Raw genomic sequence first — 14,144 nt, 5'->3', positions numbered from 1 at the left:
TTAGTCCCTCATTTTGCCTTTTGTCAAGAACTGCAAGTTGCTCTTGAATGGCTTTTGTGTGTCCTCTAATTATTTTATTATTACTATCATCATAGTATTTAGGAACCTATACTATAGCTCAACGTACTAGTCTGCATACTTAGTGAAAAATGCTAGCTTCCAGCATTACCTGGTTTGACAAGTATTCCTTAATTCTGTAACACAATTTGGCTCAACATGATGAACAAACTTTGCACTCAGGTCCTGTATTGAAGTTGAGCAGCTTTGTGTGTGTTTGTGCACGCTGTCCGTGTGTCTGTACGTCTGTGTGTGTGGTGTAGAGGGGAAGGAAGAGGAGTGAACTGTGAAATTTCAAAGAAGTGCTTGCGCTAGAGAGCAAAGCAGAGATAAAGGTGGGCTCATGGTAACTAACCTTCAGAGAAAGTCAAACCAACATTGTTCGCAGAGTCACCAGAAATGAAAAGATGTTTACAAATGCAGCTTCCTCTCCTATTTAGGAACCCAATCTTTCCTCCATCAAAGTCAGTGAAAAATCGCGCTAGTTCTATGGCGTACCCTTCCAGTTTCCCTTTCTCTAGGTGGCACATTGGGATGAAAGGGACCTTGGCACTGTCCTGTGTACATCAGTCACCTTTTTCTGGTGTTGTCTCATGAAACTGTCACAAACTAGCTCACACTGCAAGAGTTAGGTACCTGCAAGTGCATCCAGCTTGTGGGTGGGGAGCCAAATGCCCAGTTCCAAACTTCTTATATATTCAGCAAGAAAATACAATCAGTGATGCATTAAAAAAAATTAGACCCATAATTACATAATTTGCATACTCAAATTGAAGGACATTACAGCAGATACTGTCCACGTACAGTATGTGTCATGTACAGTTCATAGTCCATTAACAATACTTGACAGTTAATAACAAGGATAGGATGTCAGCTGATTACAACTACTATACCATTTTTTTTCCTGATGTACTTACCTAACCAATAAAGAAATAATGTTAGCAGCTGAAGCTCAGGAGACTGCCTGTGCAGCTCTGTAGGACATGCAGTCCGTACTTTGGCTGAAAATGCATTTGTCACCTATGTTCTAAAAATTAGAAGTTGTAACATAATATTTCACACAAAAATCCAAAATACTTGTGACACAGATTTCTTAAGACCTAGTTTAAGTTATTTGCCTTATCCAAAATAATAATAATACCACCACTACCACCCATTGCAAGAGTCTGTCCTGCTCCAGCCTATCAAAATTATTTTTGAAATCAGAATAGACTGTGGGTGATAGTGCTAAAGGTCATAAGGAATCACGAAAAGCTCTAACAGTGAAAGTGCTGTTCAGTATCTGGTGGTTTGCATGTGTATTTTGAAATGGAACGAGTACCTTTTTATCAAAATACAGGTTATCTCCTGCCTTTATATAATGGAGAAAGGCCAACATTATTAGCAATGGAGAGAGCTGTTGTATTTTTTTTTTTGCTCAGCTGGAAACATTTTATTGCAAATCTCAAGACTGAGATCCTTTTTAATAAGTGGTATAATTCCAGCACGACGAGTTAGGCTACCCCACACGGACCTTCGCTGTTGGAAAAGACCAGCTCTGGTGCTGGCTCTGCTGCTGCTGTAACTAGTATATGGTGACCGTAACCTCACTGGACAGTTGTAATGGGGACACCTGAGAGTTTTGGCTTCTTCTGGAATCATGACTCAGATCCTTGCCACCTGAGAAACCACTTGATCAGAAATCACTTAAAACTCTCCTCCTCCTGCTTTTCCTGGAGCAAGCCTCCTTTGCTTTGTGCTCTTCAGGAAGCACATCATAATATAATTTGCAAACATGCCAGGACTTAGAGGAAATGGTTTTCATTCTGGCCATTTTCACACTGGCTATTACATAAATTCATGTGTGTGCCCAAGGCCTGATCACTTGTCTCGGTACGCTAAATTTCACAGAGCATGCAGAGCTGCTACTTCAAGTTTTGGTAAAAAAATTAGAATAAAATAAATGGTGTGAAGAGAAGGAACAGCAAGAGACTTTAATTTTGTAGAGCCTGTAAGTAAACAGATACCAGTCCTCCTGCATGTGCGCTTCGTGATGCTACAATCATAAATGCACAATCTTTTAAGCCAGGAATACAGCAATGCAACTGCTTTTTTCACTACCCTGGAATGCTCCTTCCATGTGTATGCCACTGTGGGACAATACCTTTAGTAAGGTGCTACAGCTCTGTCTCAGCCCTACTGTGGTAAAGTGTGCCAAGACCATGACAGGCATAACAGGATTAACCTTTCTGTAGTTAACTCCAAAAGCAGTTAAGTAAATTTGCTGTTTGAGCAGTACTGAAATTATGGATAGTGCTGCTACACAAACTAGAAAAGAAATAAAAAGCAACTTTAGTTTCCAGTTACATGAGACTGCTTGCATAACACCGGAGGAAAAAGTGGTAGCAATGGAAATACTGTCACGTTTTTAAGAGGCCACCATTAGGGATAAAGAATAGAAAGACACACAGCCACAAAATAATTGGCAAGGTCATGCTAAGATTTTCCAGACCTCTGTGTGTGTGTGTGTGTGTGTGTATATCAAATAAAGAAAATGTTTTGCAAGCAATGTAATTGTCATTTAAGTACTTATGGAAAACACCATCAAAGAAGAGAAAAACCCCCAAACTTTCATTAAAATCAGATGCCTATCTGTTTTATGCAGAAGAGAGATAGATGTCAGGAAGTAGGTGACTAATGAAGTGGAACTCTGAGAATCTTTGCCTTAGATAAACAATTATTAGAGAAACGTTCAGCCAGTCAAAATAAATATCATTTTGCAGACGCCTAACGGAAAATCCTTTAAGCCATTCATAACAAATAATCCCAGCTAAGCATAGAATAGCAAACGTGCTAATGATTTACTGGGGTTCCTTTTTCAGGGTGCTGCATTAAGCCCAAAATATGCATTTTTATTCCTCAGATAACCACAACTAATCATAGTTAAATATCTGTATGTGTCTGAAAGGTGGTAATTACGCTTGTAATAAACATGAACATCCATAAGCACTATACAGTCTTCTTTTGAAGAGCCGAGACACAGATACACACAGAGCTAAGAGGTCACAGCACTTGTATCTGAGCAGGTACATTAAAATGTGAATTATTGTTCCACGAAGTAAGACAGTGGAATTATTATTTTGAATTATCTTTGTTGAAGGCTTGGTCTTCCCATAGCTGCTTGGAGCCTATAGCGACCAGGACAGCTCTGAGCTGTGCACGGGAACAAACTGTGTTCAGCAGAGGTTGGGCATTACCTTTAGAAACCAGTAAGAATGTGTAATTTGTCATCTGAAGGAATGACCTACCTGCAGCAGCTTCCTGATTCTTTTCAGGTTGTGTATCAAGAGAAGATTCTTCTCCTGTGAAACCCGGTCCAGCTGTTCATCCACTTGTATTAGCAGATTCTGTAGAAGGATGGTTGCCATTGCTTCATTGTTGGATGCAGCCTCCCTAAAGAATCAATGAATGAGAACCACGCATGTTAAAAATGTTGTAAGAAGTGTCAATCTCTCTGTACAGAAAAATATAATCCATTCAGAAATTTAGGCAGCAAAAAAAGGCTTTAAATGTATGGTGACTTGCATATAGTTAGAGGTTTGTGAATAATTGATTTTATGATCCTTTTATTTATATTCACGCAGATACGCAGCTATAAAGACAGGGCGAGGATGTTCTTAGCACAGGCTATGGAGTCAGCCAGAGGGGAAACAACCAGGGTTTTGTAGTCTCTGGTCCAGTGAATATTTAAATATTTTTAGCCCACTTCCCAGAGGGAACAAGGCTTATGCATACTGTCCCTCTCACTCAGTCACACAGATATAATTTCTGGATTTGCTGCCCAGTTTCAGACAAAGTTGACAGTGGGCTCAAAGTCCAAAAGATAGTATGTTCTTACAAATTTCACAGAAAACTGGCAGGTTGGTAGAAGAGAGGAATCCAAATTAGTGCCTCCACTGAGGAAAATGGCAGTAATAACTTGCTGCGGGAGGCAACAGCCAGATGGCCAGTCAGCAGATATGTATCTTCACACCAGGCACCAGATGAGCCTTCGCCCGGCCAAACTATTTGGAGATACAGGAAGACTCTGAAGCTGCTGGTGAAGGGTACGTAGGGGACAAAGGACACAAACACACTCAAGAACAGGCTGAACTGGTTCTGCTGTTTATGGAACAGCTTGGTACGTGAAGGGCAATAACATTAGCAAGGAAGATAGACTGGGGACTGCATGGCATCCTTGCCCTTGGGATATTCTCTCTCCTTGCCCCTCAAATGGCAAATGCCTGTTTGAGATATGCCTGCTAAATCTGACAAAAAGTAGATTTTAATGTTTCCCATCTTCCTACAGCCCCATAAATACTGAGCTCTAAACTGTAAGGAAAGATTATATACCTTAGGAGATTTTTTTTTTTTTTTCAATAGTGCTCCAGTAGTCTTGTGGATTTAGCTTGAAAAATTGACATGTCTCTTTCCGGTATGACTAATACAAACTTTTTTTTCTGGCATTTAGTTCTGAGTTTTCTTAAGATAATTATCCAGTGAATTTGATCCAAATTTGTGCATAAATTCACCTTCTAGAGAACAGTTCCTGCAAATAGCTGGCTTGTTCCCCAAAATTATATATCCAGCTTTAAGTGCTATTTTGGACAAGTGAATAATTCTATGTTGCAAGAGATAAATGTATAACATTTCCATTGAAAACTAACTTGCATTTTTTTTTCCCTATGAAAAACCTGTAATACCATTAATTTGCTAGACCATTTTTATTGGATTTTGTTTAGGAATAAGTTCAAATGAAACCTCACCTCCAGCCATTCCTTAAATTTAAACTTTGACAGTTCAACGGGCTAAATGCATAACTAGTGGAATACTGTTCTTGGAGTGCAGCTGCCTGCACAGTTCACAAATGAGCACCCTAAAATCTGCCAGATAATGAAAGAATTGTTCATGACTGAAATCATATGAGAGGGAATAAATTTAATCCTACCAATCTTGGCTTTCTATCCATTGTGCTAGTAGGTGCCGGATTTCCATGGGGAAGTTATCATCATAGAACTGGTCTACCTGCTCCAAAAACTTTATTTCCAGTTGTTGAACTTGACTCCATTGGGACATACTGCAAAAGAAAAGAACAAACGTGTTTGCCATTGAAAGGTGAATGTGAATTAATAATCCAGAGTGCATAAATCACTTATTTTCATTGCAGTTCTTATTATGTACTTTAATGTTGCTGTTTATTCTGCTTCTCAAAACAGATGGTACTTGACTAAAGTTAGTCAGTTAAAGGGAAGAGGGGAAAAACATGAGTATGACCATTAAAAGAAGTTTAGCTTATACACTTGAATGGGCCCCTCTGCCAATTTCCTTCCTTAATGCAAATATTTTGGGGTATTGTATGATGCTTATAAAACAGGGAGATTTACACAGCATCTCTCATCAAGAGGAGTAGCTTAGGATTGTATTCTTCAAATCCAGGTGAAACTGTGCTTATGAAAAAGTAGTAGAAAGCAACAAGTTTGTTCTCCTCTTAGTGAATTCATACCACTCAAACTTTTCCTAAAGCCATAATGGTTGTATGTTATTGTGCTATTCCTAGAGCCACATATCTTCTGTTTGTTTTACAACCTGCGTTGTTTATCTAGTGCAACTTTTCCATTTTTAATTGCCATAGAATCCTGAGATTTGATGTTACAGAAAGAAAAAAAGATTGGGAAGCATAAAGTCACATGAAAACTGTAAGACAAGCAAGAGTAGCATCACCTAATGACAGGCTCTGAAATTCTTACTGAATTAACTATCCCAAGTAAGTTTTGGCTGTTTATTGAGTTACTGGAGTTAGAAGGTTGGTTATTCCAGATTTTAGGTGGGCTGAATTAACACCTGCTCCTCTCCATGGCCTAAAGAGATTGCTTTGGGTGAGCAGGCTCTCCACATAGGCATCTCAGCCTGAGTGACACTCTCTCCGTTTAGGAGAACATTACCTTTCTGATACCTGCACTCTAGGGATGCATAACATCTTCATTAATCCCACTAGTGAAAACACCATTTTCATTGTGACTTTTTTCAGTGCAGGAAAGACTAAAGATAAAACATTGCCTTAGGGCAGGCTATGCCAGGCTATAATTCTCGATGTGGCATGTGGGTGTAAAAAGTCAGTGGTAGGGTTGAGAACAGACCATGGTGGATGAGCAGAGAAGAGGGATGTCCTAGGGCCTGTGCCCTGGGATTTCCGTCCTCGAGCGGGCTCTGCCCACACCCTGATCCCGTACCAGAGGCCATCATCCCTTTCCTTAGGTTTGTTTGTTGGTGTTAACAAGCTCCAGAAAATCCAGCCATGGACTGCAGATGGCACTGCAGTAGGTCAACATATTACAACTGTTAGAACATTTTTGATAGAAATTTTTCCTGAAAAAAAGATGAGATTTCATCAAAAGTGACATTTTTATAGGAAGTTGACCTTTTTACAAACAGCTTTTCTATCTCCTATTCTGAATCATAGTTTCAGAATGTCAACAGTTTGAAGTAGAGAATACATCATAGTTTTAATGCTGTGGTCTTTCATTTTGCATTTTCTTAAGTCAGAGGGAAAAAAAAAGGAGATGAATTATCTCAAGATGTAACAGAGTCCTGAGTACTTATTTATGCAAAAGTAAAAGTGACAGTTTTAGTTTCTCCTTAACAAAGGCTGGATGGGATAATTCTGCGTGTGGTATGAAGGATGCTGTATAACGTCAGTGGAAATGCGCCCAGCGACATTTCCCTTCTCTTTATTACTCCCGTTCAGAGAGGAAAAAAAATATATTGCCTTAAACATTTACTTTGTTTCTTTAAATTGCTGAGAAGGAGTAACACATAGGAGTGTTTCACTGTGTTGCTATGCTGATAGTTCCAAAGAATCACAGACCTTATTTTGAGATACATACAAGGAGCCAAATCGTGATGCATTAATAATGTCCATAGGGAAAAAAAAAAATATTTGCAAGCCTGTTCACTTTCAGTGGGAGTTTTTATTGCATTTTCCAGTGAATTCTGGTGATTATGATCTCCTAAAGAGATTAGTAAGAAAACTTGTCTTTCTTTTTTCCTTAGATGACAACAAGGCAAGCTTTTGCCCCGGCCGTAGCCCCTCGGGCCCTCTGCGCAGCGTGCAGGGATGCTCACGTGCATAAGCCCTTGCACGGCACATGGGTACGGTCTGTAACGGGATTTTTGTAACACCCTCGGTACAATACAGCCTGGCATCCGTCTTCCCTTTGCGCGTAAGGGGTTGCACCACAAGTTAAAGAGCTCAGAGAGTTGTGGTCTGCTCTGGATGGCCCCTGAAGGCGGCCAGCAGAAAGGGGTGCCATGTCGGAGCCAGCAGTAAGATGTGGTTAGTTGCGAGAGCGCTGCTGCTTCACGTCCCGCTTTTTCCGTGGCCAAGCGCTCGCTTAAATGCTGCTGGTTTTGCCTGCGAGTCTCTCCCTAAGGGTACCCGCTATGCTAAACGTTACGTGAATTTCCTCTCGTCCCTCCGCCCGAGGACCGCTTCGCCTTTCCCAACGCCTGGCCGCGACAAGAGCCGGGCGCCCGCGCTCCATCCCGCCGGCGGGGGTACGGGTACGGGTACGGCCCCGGCCCCGGCCCCCCGCGCCCCCCCGCTCCCCCGGGGCTCCCCACTTGCCTGCGCCAGCGGGTCCCGGCCGAGCCCTGCTGCCGGCGGCGGCTCCCTCCTGCCCGCCCGGCCCCCGCCGCCCGCTTTATGGCGCGCCCGCCCCCGGCCCCGCCGGCAGCGGCCTTCCTGTGCGTCAGCCGGGTTCGGCGGAGGGCTCCGCGATCTACCGAGCGCTCGCAAGCCCACAAAGAAACGTCGGGCCCGCCGGGGACTCGGTACAGCCGCGTCTCAGGGGCTGTGAGACGTGCGGGGCGGGCGTCAGAGACACCGGAGTCACGGCAATTATCTAGAAGCGTCGAGGAGGAAGGAGGCTGTTAGCCTTCAGGAGGCTTAAAAAGCACTAAACCCTTTCTAATTTGTACTGTGGGGCCCGCCGTGCTGGGGACCATCGCCCCTGGGGAGCCAGGCTGCTGCTGGGCTGAGGGGCATGGAGCCAGCAGCTTCCCTGTGCACATACCCACCACCCCGCTCCTGCTGTAATGAGCCCCCGTTAGAAGGCAAAGGGTAGCCCTTCCAGGAGTTTGGTGGTAGAGCATGGAAAGAGCATGCGCTGTGGCTTCCTGCGGCATTCCTCATTCAGGTAGTACCTGGGATGCAGGAGCTTCTCTCCTAGATAAAGCATTTAGTCCCTGTCCTAAGAAGTTAACGATCCAACATCGTATCTCTAAATAATATTCTTACAGCAAAGGTTGTGGCAACACAGATATTCTCTAAGTATTTCTACCCTAAAGTAATATGTTATTGGAAGGATGATTTCTACAATAGCAAGTGGAATGCTGCTAAAACCAACGTGAGTGGAAAATGCTAAATCATGCCCATTTCAAATCCATCTTACCTCGGCACTGAGCTTGAGGGTTAGGATCGTGGCTCTGGTGTGATGGAAATCAGCTGCAATCTGGCCTAAAGAGGATCCTTTCAAGTGACTATCGTTCTTTTTGTCATATTTTGTCTTACCAGAAACCCCAGTCACGAGCATGGCTTTTCCGCATCAGGCTGTGCAAACCTGGAGTAAGCGGCATGCTTACAGAACCTGCCAGCGAGCCGGCCGAGTGGTATTATGCTCTCTGTGCGCTGGGAGGAACGTTCAACCTTGTTCACGTGAAAAAGCCAGGTGCTGGAGATGCAGTTAGAGGAAGACGTGTGTCTCTATTGATGTGTAATTGTATTTTCCAGGTAGAGCAGAGGGAGAATTGAAAGTGAGATGAGAAGCTTTGCTACACAGGCAACTTCTAGAAGATTGTATACAGGTGTCAGCAGCTGACTCGTGTCAGAGTTTCAGCTAGGTAGACATCATATTCACATACATGTGCTTGAAATGAGATTTGGTGTTATCTTTAATAGCATGTAGCAATTTTTCAGGTGCATTTGTATACAGAGAGCCAGGATCATAGCAGAAGTCTGCAAAATCCTGATTTATAGAATTGTGTGGTCCGGTGCATATTTCAGTAGACTATTTCTGTTATTCTTTTATGTTGTATCATTGCATATTTGTTCATTACCTTTTTCAAGTGAGATGAGCATATTATGTACTAGAGGATTTTCTTCAGCCTCTTTTTTTTTTTTTTTTTTTTTTTTTTTGGCTAAATGGTCAGAGTGCAAAACCATGTTAGATTTACAACCCAGAAATGAAAGCTAGGCGTATAAGGCCAGAGGAATGCTTCTGTTGCTGTTCATAACCAGACGCACATCTAGTCCCAAATTGCAATTTTGACTTCTGTAAGTGGCTGTTCTTGGTTCTGATTTAACTCAGCTGCCACTGGCTCGAAAGAGCTGACACTAGAGCAGAATGACAATATTTTTACTGCCTTTTGTTGGGAGCTGGGGACCAGACTGAATGTCAGACTTGCTCTTTGTGCGAAGAGGTCAGTCCTCAAATATAGCCAGAGTTTGGCAAGTCTCTGCTCAGACCTGCCATCTGTCCTCTAGATTTCAGCAAGCATAGGAAGCTATACAGCTCCATTTTGCTTACGTTTCTGGTTTTGCTGATGCATATCCTGGCATTTCATTCAGAACACATACACTCACACATATTTTAAAACCTTTCCATAGGACTGCGTACTGTCATTTTGTGTATGTGATAATTAATCATAGGGATCAACTGGAGTGTTGTCAAACGTTGTTCTCTACCATTTGGCGAATCTTCATCATCTTCTAAGGCAGCTGATTTTCACATGCTTTGCTGTGTATGGATAAGCTTGTGTAGGTACTACATTGGGACATTGAATTAGTAATTTGATTTCGTGCTGTCAGTAGGGGGAACTATTGCACTGTACTTTTTGCTTCAGCCTTTAAATAAATATTGGTAACTATTTATTTTTCTTTTTAGATTAAGTACTGATTCTCTGAGCATCCTTACATAACTGCTATCCATAATGATAAGAGGACAGGTAGTTCTTATCATCCCAATAAAATAAGACAGTAGCAGGTTTCTGATCCCCTTTTTTGCTTTCTGTTTGTCTGTTCAACCTAGAAAAGAAGCTCTATGGTGGAGTGGTTGCTATTAAGACGATACTGTGCTTCCTATTATCTGATGCAAATGTCTGTTCATGCTTGCTTCAAGAGGCCAGGAGAAAAAAATTCAGTTAGGTGTCATTCCCAAAACCTAGGGTAATTGGAGGTCATTCTTCATCTGATGTTCAGAGATCAGTTTCTGGGAAGATGTTTCCTATTTCCCTCCTTCCTCCCCCAGTCTCTGGCATGTCCAGCAGCAAAGGCAGATCAATTGCTGGTATGGGGAGCAGCTGTGGGGGCGCAGGATGCTGGGCACGAGACATGGCTGTGGAGGGAGGAGAGCAGGGGGGTGATCCTCACAGTGAGGGAAAATGAGTGGAGTCGCTTGTGGCAGTACAATGAGGCAGGGAGACCCCTGGGGCTTTACAGAAGCTTGTTGGAGATGGTGGAAGGGAAGCACGCTTTATTTGGTGGAGGAAGGGAATAAAGAGGCTTGTGGTCCCAGGGCCAGTTGGACGTTAAATGTGAGGGAAATTACTGTGGAGCAGGACTGAGATGAGAAGGAAGAGATGGTCTAGGTCAGTTCAAGGAAGCTCTGGAGGAGAGCTACATGGACAGGATCCCGGAGGAGATGGCTTGAGGGACGCAGTGATTACTGCTGAGCTAACACATGAGGACGGTGTGAAGGAGGCAGCTGTGTGGGCTGAAAGGAGAAGCTCAGGGGCAAGGAGTTGTGGCTCATACTCAGTGGAGGAATCCAGCGAGGCACACTGGCAAGGTAGGGCAGGCTGAAATGATGCTTGCGAAGGCAGGGGGCAAGGAAGTACAGAGCCTAGGCCAGCGTGTGGAGGGGAAGGAGTTTCTTCAGCTGCACTGAGTCACAGCACTATGGGGAGGGTGCAGGTTGCAGCCCTGGAGAGTATGCATAGGCCAGGAAAGGTTCAAGCCACTGTCGAGTTTGGCAGGTCAAGGCTAATCTTTGCTGTGTAACATTTAATTCCAATTCACCAGTGTTTCAGCACTGCTTAAAGCAGGAGAATAAGAAGCAAGTGTCTAAATTTTGTGGGCTATTTAAAGGGAAGAAAAAGTCTCAAGTGATGGAGAAGGAATTCAGGACACGGTAATCTTCTCATCAAAAGTTCACAAAGTTGTTTCTAGGCCAATTTATTACTTTGATCTGTCTGACCAACCTGTAATCAAGATTATCATCTCTTATGTTTGGCCTCCAGTCATTATACTCCTCAACTAACCTTTAATTAGAGTATGCGTCATCTATCTTTTACATAAAGGAGACGTTTAACTTGTACATGCTATACATGTGTTACATCTTGTATCTGCACTGTTCATAGCTTTTCTTCTCACATTCAGAACATGGACTTCTGGTCTCAGTGAGACTAGTAAACACTGTAATCATGAGAAATAGTCTTGCTGGCAGTGTAGTTCCTCCTAGTCAGCACAGCATAAATCAGCAGTTGTGCGTGCAGGTCACATCCCTTACTGTCCTCTATTTGGAGAAAAAGACAGGAACAGCAATGTTGTCCTCAAGTTACGCATTGTAACAAGCTGTTTATGAACACTGGAAAGAACTCTTAACCCTGTGTTTGTGCATAGCTAAAAAAATGACTGTTGTGCTTAGAAAAGATGGGGGGGTTTGGCTGTTTGGTTGTTCTCAACTGCTGAAAAACTTACTGTTTTCCCCCTTCTAGTAATGAATGAACCATATGTACAGGTGTATAAATCCATATGAAGTAAAGATACATATTTTACCCAAATTCAAGGTGATATTGGCTAAAAAAAAAAAAAAAAGTAATGAACTTGCTGTGTAGAGGATAATGAGAAATCAGGAATTACAGAAAATGAAGTTGTCTCCCACCAAGTTGGGCTCGGGTCTCTGCTTTTGTGGCAGTGTGGCCTTTCGATACCACAGTTCCAGCTTTGCTTTTTTGGCAGGTGCAGGTAGAGCGACCACTCAGCAATGCGGGAGCGGGTCAGAAGGAACACCCTGCAGGGAGAGGGCTTCCCTCCTGAGGCTTTTTGCTGCGGCTTGTGCCGGTGCCCAGACCTCTTCGGCACTAACGGAAGGTCCGTGCCCATCCCTACTGCTGGGGAGAGGATCTTCTGCACCGGTTCACAGCAAGATCAAAGTGAGAAGTTCTTCTGTCACGCTGGGACATCAGGAGTTCTCCTCTTTTATTGTTATCTTTGAACAAACAGGTATGTTGCTTTGGTGCATGCCTTATTTATCATTTTACCTCTTAATGTTATATTTACAATTTTGTGCTGTGTGGTTTAATGTCTATCCTAGGAAAACTCTGGAGGTATTGGCTCTCAAGAGGAAAGATTTGGATATTCTGGGGAGTTTTTTCTGGGAAGGAGGTGTTCCTCTAAGGAGAAAGGAGCCTGTGCATCGCTCTCTTGTAGAAATTAAGGCCAATGCCAATTGGAGTCCTACAGTCACCATGCAAACTTATACACTGACAAAATTAAGGTAGGAAGAAATTATCTGAAAAGCCTCAATTCCACCAGGATGCCAATCTGCCATTGTTTATGGAAAGGGCATGTGTGGAGAAATGGAGGAAGCATGGAAAGAAGTGAGGGCAAAGAAAGTTTAGAAGAGCAAGGAGAAGGAAAGGAACTCTGAGGGCCTTGTATTAATTACCTTGTGTAAATGAAACTTCCTTTTGATAATGAAAAATTGCACATGTGGAATATCATTGTGAATCTGCTTTGCCTTGTATCCTTCCTCCAGGACCTATTTTTTCAGCAATTTTCATTGCTTGACATATATGATTGTTTTAACCCTTCCTCTTCCTAAATGATATTTTGCAAACTGAAGTTTTGCTTTTCCTGAATTACTTTAGAGTCGGGTTTCCTTTTTTTGTTTGTAGTTACGTAGATTGTTAGGAATGCTAGTAGTGCTATTTTAACAGGCTTTTCCATTCAGCGTAGTTTGCGGGTGCTCAGGAAGCTTTTTTCTTATTTTATACAACAGCTTCCCTGTCAATCAGTAACGATCACTTTTTGTTTACACAGAAGTTGAGGACTGTTTGATTAGTGGTTTCCAAAGTAAGGTGTGAGAAAGGAATACAAAGTCAGTGTGATTTGGAGAATGCTGTGGGTTTGTATATACATTCCTGCAAAGTACAGCTTGGAGGGCAAAATGGAGACTCTGGGTGGTGCAACTTGATTAGTATGAAAGTTGATGTCAGCTGCACAAGAGAAAAGAGAATTTTTTCATAGTAAGCTCACTTGGGATTTGTGCGGTCGATAGTTACTTAAGTTCTTACTGCCTTCCTTACCTGGGATCAAGATGACTATGCATAATGGTAATTTCTGAGCACACTTAGGAATATTTTCATTTTGGAGTCTCTTAGGTCCTTAGAGGAGTCCTTGAGTTTTATTAAGCTTGCTAGTATATGCTAAATGCAAAAAACGGTTTGATGCTAAACAATGACTTCCAAATGAAAAGATCAATAATTTTAGAATTAGTAATGGATCGTGCTCTGAGAAGATAACTTGGTTAATTAATTTAATAAACTCTTTTCACAAAGGGAGCAATTAAACCAAAGTCTGATTGTCTCTGCTTGATAATACTTGAAATATTCTATCTTAAATTTACAGGTTTTAACTCTGATGGTACCAAAAGAACCTCTTGATTTATGTTACTCTCTGAAACTCCTTGTCTTTTTATATTATTTGTATAACAAAGCACACATCTTCAGAAATAATGTCAGCTTTTTCCTTGGCTAGGCAATAAGATATCAACAAATCTGAAGCAGTTGTACAGTTGACTGTATTATCTGATATCACAAGGATAGCAACCCCATGCCTGTTATGGACTCATTGTCTTTGAGTCCTGGTGAATATCTTAAGCACTGACTTACTGATTTATTTGCAAAACAGGGCATGGTATTGAAGGGGGGGGGGCAATGTTTGCAGCAGGAATGCCTCTCTGAAACCGGCATGTTATGCGTTGTTTGAGCCTGTGCTCTGGGTTTGAGCG

At 42.3% G+C, this 14,144-nt stretch overlaps 1 protein-coding gene across 3 annotated transcripts in view; it reads right to left on the bottom strand.

Moving 5' to 3' along the window:
- Positions 1–7,780, bottom strand: part of STAT4 (signal transducer and activator of transcription 4) — a 41,924-nt gene extending 34,144 nt beyond the window's left edge. For all 3 annotated transcript variants that reach the window (XM_054830318.1, XM_054830319.1, XM_054830320.1), the window contains exons 1-3: positions 7,700–7,780; positions 5,024–5,152; positions 3,345–3,489 (exon numbers count right to left, since the gene is read on the bottom strand). In XM_054830318.1, coding sequence (XP_054686293.1) covers positions 3,345–3,489; positions 5,024–5,151 — 273 coding nt within the window. In that variant the 5' untranslated portion in view covers position 5,152; positions 7,700–7,780. The remainder of the gene's footprint in view (positions 1–3,344; positions 3,490–5,023; positions 5,153–7,699) is intronic.
- Between the last annotated feature and the right edge of the window lie 6,364 nt (positions 7,781–14,144).

The sequence above is a fragment of the Grus americana genome, chromosome 6, assembly GCF_028858705.1.
Source record: "Grus americana isolate bGruAme1 chromosome 6, bGruAme1.mat, whole genome shotgun sequence".
In the NCBI taxonomy this organism is placed as follows: Eukaryota; Metazoa; Chordata; class Aves; order Gruiformes; family Gruidae; genus Grus; species Grus americana.
This window is presented reverse-complemented; position numbering and strand designations above follow the sequence as displayed.